Source organism: Rhincodon typus, chromosome 26 (assembly GCF_021869965.1).
Source record: "Rhincodon typus isolate 14 chromosome 26, sRhiTyp1.1, whole genome shotgun sequence".
In the NCBI taxonomy this organism is placed as follows: domain Eukaryota; kingdom Metazoa; phylum Chordata; class Chondrichthyes; order Orectolobiformes; family Rhincodontidae; genus Rhincodon; species Rhincodon typus.
The window spans coordinates 36,124,323-36,133,009 of NC_063357.1; the positions used below are offsets into that span (position 1 = coordinate 36,124,323).

General features: G+C 42.6%; 1 protein-coding gene across 1 annotated transcript in view; it reads right to left on the reverse strand.

Annotated features, from left to right (window-relative positions):
• The window catches only part of rad51d (RAD51 paralog D), an 11,799-nt gene extending 10,083 nt beyond the window's left edge, over window positions 1-1,716 (reverse strand). Inside the window, exon 1 of the mRNA XM_048612386.1 lies at window positions 1,537-1,716. Coding sequence (XP_048468343.1) covers window positions 1,537-1,716 — 180 coding nt within the window. The remainder of the gene's footprint in view (window positions 1-1,536) is intronic.
• Window positions 1,717-8,687: the final 6,971 nt, after the last annotated feature.

An 8,687-nucleotide genomic window follows, 5' to 3' on the forward strand; every position in this document is an offset into this window, starting at 1 on the left:
GTAGTGTTCAGGGATGTGTAGTTTAGGTGGGTCATAGGGGGATGGGTCTGGGTGGGATGCTCTGAGGGTCGGTGTGGACTTGTTGGGCTGAAGGGCCTGTTTCCACACTGTAGGGATTCTACGATCTATGATATATTGAGCCAGTCAGTGAGCAGCACCCATAAGGTAGGTGTATTCTTCCTGATTCCGAGCCTTCAGACAGATCCCTTCAATGCCAGGCCTATTTGTCATCATTTACATTTCATTGGTATTATCAGATACTCACCGTTCAAAACAAACTTGTTGAGTTATAGTTTCTGATTTTGGTTCAATGTGGCGATTAGCGAGTGCCAGGTGACATAAAAAGATTAACATTTCCCTTTCCTCAGTCAGAATCTCAGCCTAACTTCAGATTTAGGTTTGGACAATTTAAAGAGCTCACAAGCAGCCTGAGAGGAAAATTGTGCATAAGGAAGGAAATAGAGAGAAATAAACTTGTACATCTCCAGGTGCTGTTCAAATCCAGATGCATCAAGCTCTGAAACCAGGTGCTGTCGTGGTGGCAAATTCCTACGCACAGCAGCTTGTGTTTTACCCCTTATCTCTCCTATTCTCATCAAACCATGGCTATTCTCTGCAGCTTATTGTGTTTATGTGCAGTGTGTTCATTACTACAGAGTTATACAGCATGGAAACAGACCCTTGGGTCCAACTAATCCACACCGACCATGTTCCCAAACTAAACCAGTCCCACCTGCTTGCGTTTCACCCATACCGCTCCAGACCTTTCCTATTCATGTACCTGCCCAAATATTTTTTAAATGTTTTAACTGGACCTGTATACACCATTTTCTTTGGCAGTTCATTCCACACATGAACCGTACTCTGTGTAAATTAGTTGCCCCTCCCCATTTCCTTTTGAAATCCTTCTCCTCTCACCTTAAAAATATGTCCCCTAGTTTTGAACCCTAGGGAAAAGACCCCTGTCATTCACCCTGCCAATGCCCCTCATGATTTTATAAACCTCTATGAGATCACCCCCCAACCTCCTATGCTCCAGTGAAAAAAGTCCCAGCCTTTACAGTCTATTTTTATAACTCAAACCTTCCATTCCCAGTAAATCATTTCTAAACCCTCTCCAGTTTAATAATATCTTTCCTATAGCAGGGTGACCATAACTGCACACAGTACTCCAGAAGAGGCCTTGCCAATGTCCTGTACATCTCAACATGACGTCCCAACTCCTATACTCAAAGGACTGAGCAATGAAGACAAGTGTGATAAACCACCCTGTCTATCTGTGACGCAAATTTCAAAGAATTATGTACCTGAACCTCTAGGTCTCTCTGTTCTGCAACATTACCCAGAGCCCTATCATTAATTATTTCAGTGCTGCCCTTGTTTGTTTTACCAAAATGCAATACCTTGCATTTATCTAAATTAAACTCCATTTGCCACTTCTCACTGTTACAATATAATATGGTTAATTAAAAGCACAAAGGGAAAATAAATAATGAAGAAAATGGGAAAATAAAATGCACAGTTTTGTTAATGTACCTGGTGAGTGTCTGAATCATTAATTCCCAGTGTTGGCAAGCTTGCATTTGGACTAGTGCATGGGAGAGACCACAGGGAGCAGTATTCCAGAATGGAGGAGATGAGAGAGAATTCAGACTGAGTGAAGGTGATGGCAAATATATCTTGGGGGTTGGGGGGACAACCACAGAAGCAGACCATATTCCGGAGAGCTGGAGGTTCTGAGAGTGGGCATGAAACTCTCATCCGGGGGTAGCTATGCGGAAGATTTGAATTGGCAGCCAATCATTTTGAACAAGTCCATATATGTGCTGCTGGTAGCCAGAGAGTATGTTTCTCCGGTTGTAAGCTAGCTTACAGCTCATTTGCTTTCAATAAACTCACTCTCTGCACACTTCCACTTCGAATCCTTTGTAAACTTTCTGCTCACATCTAGTGGATCTGACAGACTTTAATCCCCACAATCCAGGATCAGCGAACAAAAGTAGAAATTGCTGGAAAAACTCAGCAGGTCTGGCAGCATCTGTGCAGAGAAATCAGAGTTAACGTTTCAGGTCCAGTGACCATTATCAGTGAAAAGGCTTCTGTGACAATGGGTAGTGTGCCTGCAGTGCTGAGTCATGGACACTAGATGGCAGGAGGGGACCCCTGTGATAACACTTGCCTGAAAAGAATATTAAAGGTTATTTCCAATTTTGTGGTCTGGGTGTCGGGAAGGGTGTTGGAGCTGACACTGGGTTGTGTGGAATGAAGGAAACCTCCACTCCCAACTTCGAATGCAAGTTATTATTAACAAATCAATAATAATTTTGACAATTACCTGTTCCCACAGCTTATAAAGAATAATGTGCTGAAGAAAAGAAAGTTATCATTAGCTTTCCCCACTCGCAACAGGCTATAACTCATGCCCCAGCCAGTACCAGCAAAGATCCTATAGGAATTAAACTAGGACATCTCTCTGTTTGCCCCAACAAAAACAAGCCTCACCCAAACATGAAGATTTCCCCTAAATGCCTCCACAGTGTAAGCCCTGCTTTATAACAGGGACATCCCTCTTCTGGGGCATACTCTCCATACCTCCACTGGGGTATTGACTCCATCAATCCGTCACCAAATAACACACGACTCACCCCCACCCCCAACCCGCACTTGCCCCTTCTCACCACATATCCACCCCCACAGTGTTTTACTCTCTTCCACCCCTCCCACCTTCTCTTTCCCCTTCCCCTTCCTCTTCCTCTCCCCTCCCCACTAGCCAACACTCAAACAGGGTAACAGCCCCCCCACCCCCCATAGAGAAATATCTATATTACCTGACACACAGGGCCTAGGATCTAATGCTGTGACTTGTTTTTGGCTGTGATTGAGCAGGAAGAGCTGGATTCTCTGTTGAATGTGAGTGAAATGAAACGGATTTTCCCCTGACCCTGCAACTCCAGAGGTGGTGCATACCGTTCCCAATGTATTTTTTCTCTTCACTTCTGTCTGTCCCTCTCTCTCTCTCTCTCTCTCTCCACCCCCAGGCTCAGCACTGATGCAAGAGGTGTGTGCGAATGGGACAAGTCAGTCGTTTACCGGTTACCCTCTTGTGCACTTGCAGACAGCTGCCCCAGCTTGAAGACTCGTGTTTATCTGACTGCATCCTATCACTGATAGAGCTTGGAGCTCTAAAGCCCTTGTGTCATCCCTGCAGCCACGTTAGGAGAGCAGTGCTTCAAGACTCAGGCAGTTTTGTACTGTCAGTTTATCCACCTTGCTGCAAATCAGACTTTTAAGGGAGTGAACATTACCCAAAACTGTGGGATAACATTGTCCTGGTGACTGAACTTTTGTTTTTCATGCAAGCAGAGCAGTAGATGACACTGGGCTTTACGAAGAAGTGTTTCGGATCAATGGGTTTGCATTAAGTAGTATTTAGTATCTCAGAACAAATCTGCATAACATCTGTACTCGTTCCCAAGTGTTGAAATATCAGGAGGACAGTCACAAAGTTGAGGTTGAGACACGCTTTTCAGAAAAATGGGAGAGACAGCACCCTACTGAAACACTGATGAGATCCAGCCCAAACCAGTCAATATCCTCCTGCTTCCTGTTTCAGGTAGCAAACATGAAGTTTGTTTGGCTGTCCGCAAATAAAATCCCTTCTTAGCTTCGGACCACGGATTTGAGGCACTTTGTTGGGTTGGAGCAAGCCTGCTCCTCCATTCAGTAAGAGCATGGCTGGTCTAATAACTCCACTTTCCTGTCCAGCTCTGATAACCTTCCACCCCTTTACTTGTCAAGAATATTCCTGTGTCGGTCTTAAAAATATTTGAGCATTTCTTTTTCTGCCGTCTTTTGGGGAAAAGAGTCCCAAGGATTCTTGCCCTCTGTGAGAAAAAGAAAAATTCTCCTCGTCTGTGTTTTAGCTAAAGCCCAATGTGTTCAGGGTCTGTTTGTGGGGAACTTGGATGCAATCCAGTCCTGATGTCTGTCATCATTGCTGAAGGTAGTTTTCAGCTTCCTGAGTGCTCGAAAAAAACTCCATCACTTGCTTGAAACTGAATGCAGACTTGCCCCTCATGTTCAGATTTGATGTGTGACAGCAAAAAAGTGGTAAACTCTTACATCAAATTATTTGGAAGTTACAGTAAATAGGAGAAGAAGAGTTACTTTCTTCATTTCTTATTTGAAGTCTTGTTTGATACTTAAAACACAGTGTGGTACCCCACCCTAGCTTCAGGGTCTTTTTTTTCTTTATTCATTCACAGGATGAGAGTGTTGCTGGCTAGGCAGTATTTATTATCCATCTCTAATTGCCCAGAGGGCAGTTAAGAGTCAGCCGCATTGCTGTGGGTCTGGAGTCACATGTAGGCCAGACCAGGTAAGGATGGCAATTTCCTTCCCTAAAGGATATTAGTGAACCAGGTGGGTTTTTTTTCCAACAATTGACAATGGATTCTTGGTCATCATTAGACTCTTAATTCCAGATATTTTTTGAAATCAAATTCCACCATCTGCTGTGGCGGGATTCGAACCCAGGTCCCCAGAACGTTATCTGGGTCTCTGGATTAATAGTCCAGCGATAATACCACTCGGCCATCACCTCCGCTAAATCACCTTCCCTATCAGATCAAGCTCAGAGCCTTCATCAGGTTCATAGTGGGAGAAACCAAGATCCTGTGAAATTTATTGCTTCTCTGGGCCAGTGGTATATTTTTAGAAATTTTTTATTTAAGTATTTTCATTCCATGTAAAGCACTGAGACAGGCTCCACTGTCGCAGATATCCAGGGGTAAACAATCACATTATTAGTTTGATATTAAAATTAGACACTAAACAAAAATACCAAACAATGCAAAATTGCTTAGATTTGTTGACTTTGCTTAAGTCAAAGTTCAAATATGATCCTTGACCCAAACTGTTGTCCAAAGTTGCAAGAACATAGACCCAGCTAATGCACCACACGATAGAGTTATTTAGTTTTATTTAAAAGGAATAGTTTAAGTATTGTATTGTTTAAGAATAGAGACAATCATTTTAGCGTTTTTTAAGGAAATATGCCCATTTTTGGTCAGTGTTTTGTGCTGATCACAGTGGGGAGTGTTAGTGTTGGAGGAAAATTAACCCTTTACGTGCAACCATTGTTATCGTCAAGCACTCCAATGTCAAATGTAGCTCACTTAGATCCAGAGTAAAGCTACCTGTACTCTGCCCCCAAGAACTGTGCCTCAAAACAGTGCCCTACAATCGGCCATTCTTCACTAAATGAGTTGGATCGCCAATTTGGTATTGAGGTCTGACAAAAGTATGTTTTAACTTCCTTTTCCATTTGAGCTTCTTTGCTATGTATCTTCCTTTAATCTTCAAAGATGGGAGGCAACTCCTCATTCTCTTACCAGCCCTGACTTTCAGCAAAGTACTGTACCCTCCCCCAAATCTTGCCTGGTTGCATGAAGAGTTTTAAAAAAAAAGTGTCCCTTGCCTGAAGACCTGTTTTGTCCTTCCCACTAACGTGGCAGAGATTCATAGAATCCATACAGAGTTAAATCAGGCCCTTTGGCCCATCGAGTCCACACCAACCCTCCAAAGAGCATCCCACTGAGACCCAACCCCCTACCCCTGCATTTCCTAGGGCCAATCTACCCAACCTGCACATCTTTGGACTGTGGTAGGAAACCAGAGCACCCAGAAGAAACCCACGGACACACAGGGAGAGCATGCAAACTCCACACAGATATTTCCCGAGAGTGGAATTGAACCCAGGTCCCCAGTGCTGTGAGGTAGCAGTGCTAACCACTGTGCCACCACGGTGGAAGCCCATTGAAGGTCATGGCAGCGAATCTGCCTCCTCTAGTTTTGCCTTTCCAAGAAAAAGCAGGACTTAATGAGGAAATATGGAGACAATTCCCTGTGTCAAACTGCTGCAATTTATACAGGTAGGGATGTGGAATTAAATTCTTTGTCTTTTTCCAGCAAGGATTCTGAACTTGATTCAGTTAAAAATAGAATTTTAAAATAATGGCTTTTTTATTTAAACCAAAAGTTAAATTTAAAATAACTTTAATGTCAAAATTTCAATTAACCTCATCTCAATAGCCTTTTGTGGGAGAGAATTCCGGTTTTCACTACCATTTATTAAGAGCAATTGCAGATCATCGCCCTTGCTCTAAATGTAACGTTGTGCCTAATCCTTGTTCTGGACCCCCTTCCGCAGGGAATGATTTATTTCATCATAAACAAAAACAGAAATTGCTGGAAAACCTCAGCAGGCAGCATCGGTGAAGTGAAATCGAAGTTAATGTTTCACTGTAAACATCTTCTCCTGAGGGATCCAGGAATATTTTCACCACTTTATTGCAACTAAGGGTCATATTCACCTGCCAGCCTTGCACATGAGTCTACCCAGGGCACTGACTGTGAATTGATTTCAAACCAATGAAATTCAAACATAATGAAATCTTATTCATAAATTTTTATCCTGGCCACATTTTGTCTTCCACATGTTTCCCTGGGAATAGTAATCCAGAATGAATGGGATGTTATGTAGGTTTAATTCAATGATGTGGATGTAGGTGGATATTTAAATTACAAGATTTATTTTGATTGCCTTTCCAGTCAAAATGTGAATTAGTTAACGATAGTAAACTAAAGTGCACTAATCAGAGTAGACCCCATAAATGTTCCATTAGCAAAGTAACTGTAGAAAAACAGATCCCATTTCTCTCTCGCCTTGTATATGACCTGTTCAGGGTAACAGACCTCTATTTGTCCAGCCGCTTCTTCACCTGCTGTTCCCCACTCATGGTGCAAAGCACTAAGATTGTGACAAAGCATTGTCCTGTCTCATTTCCAAATGTTGCATTCCCACACACGCACACACACACACATATATATAAATATACATATATATGTAAAAAATAAAACTGTATAAAATCAGTCTGTTATGTGACTGTTCGGTTCTCCGTAATGTAACAAACATCAAATACTTCCAGTGGGCAGGCTGCAAATGGTAGCTCGCTGAGAGAGCTTATTGGGTGGCAGAGTGAGCTGATTGGTTATCAGGTTCTGTGGCGAGAACCATGTGGATTGGGCCTATTGACTCCAGGATCATTCATAAGCAATATAGTAGCCTCGCATGAAATATCTAATTCTATTCTGAGTTGACTATCTGTAACAACAATAGGAGTAGGCAGTGAGGAACTGTGGGTTACTGATTTGGTCATTCATTACTGTAAATATAAAGGTGGCTTCTAAGACATTTTCTTTCCTGAGGAGTGTCATTTTGTATGAAAAGGAGCTTTGCAAATCCACACTCTTTTTGTAATGAGGTTACGAAATGTTTCCCTTGCCCTCCCCTCCCTCTGCCTTGGTTCCATTTACAACCCCCCCCTCCCCACCAATCCCCATTGGATGTTGGCAAGTTACATCTCCCTGGTAGCCATAAGGAGGAACGTAATGTGTCTCGGTAGAACAGCATTTCCCAGCTAGCTCTTGTGGGCACAGAAATACAGCTGGCAATTAGGCCTCCCACACCTCATCCACTGCTCACCACTTAAGGTTGAGGTTGAGGAGACACCCGCTCTAAGCCTTGGCACTGCAGTGTGGCTGAGATCAGAAATTCAGAAGATTAGGGAAGGGTGAATTTGAAGCATCGCCCCTCCACTCCCATCTCAATTGTAGTCTTCTAACTCTTCAGAAGAGCAAATCCGTGCCAACGTGGGCTTTTGCGATATCTACAGGATAATGAGTTGTGCTCTGAACCCATCCATGTAGCTCGCCCATCTTCAGCAGTTCCCAGAACCTCCAAGCACCTATTCTGATTCAGATTGTTTACTGTCTTAAACAAGCTTTACAATGAGGCTGCTTGATAGAACCAACATAATTAAACCTTCAAAAGGGATTATAGCTACACTGTAATGAATAAAACTGTCTGTGACTAATCTTTGATTCCTAAGTAAATGTGTACATAACCAGTCCACCAGGAGCATTTTTCCTGAATCAATGTAATGGGGCTGTTGAATGAAAAAAAGGTGCTCAAAGGTGCAGTGCATTGTGGGCATATCCCTCATCTGTATGTGGTATAGTGAAAGCAATATAGCTTTGTTAACCCATCAGATTTCCACACTGTACATAGGAAATATAAAATGGTCTCCTTGTACTCCAGTACCTGTGGTGCAGATTATTGTCAGACCCAACCCGAATTCCCATTTATCGTCTTAATGTGTGGATCTGGTTGTGAATATTTAATGTTTAACACTCCATTATGGCTAATGCTGTACCCATTACAGTAAACTGCATGAAGATGTACATGTGTTAACCTTGTTTTCAAAATAAAATCAATGCTGTTTTCTTTGGCTGCTTTATTACATTGATAAGAGGCAAAGAACATCATTACCCAGGGGAGGCAATGCCTTAGTGGTTTATTGCTGGACAGTTAATCCAGAGACCCAGATAATGTTCTGGGGATGGGGGTTCAAATCCTGCCATGGCATCTTTAACTCTGGCATTTCTGATTACACTGGGATGTTGTGAATCAAATCTTTGTGTAGCTGTTTGATTAACAACTAGTCATTGGTACCAAAGATCTTTTTCTTGATGTGTGTCTGATACACTTAGAAAGTCAGCAGCCAAGAGGCAAGACTAACCAAATCAAACGACTGGGCAGTCTACATAGATAGAGACCCTGTTTG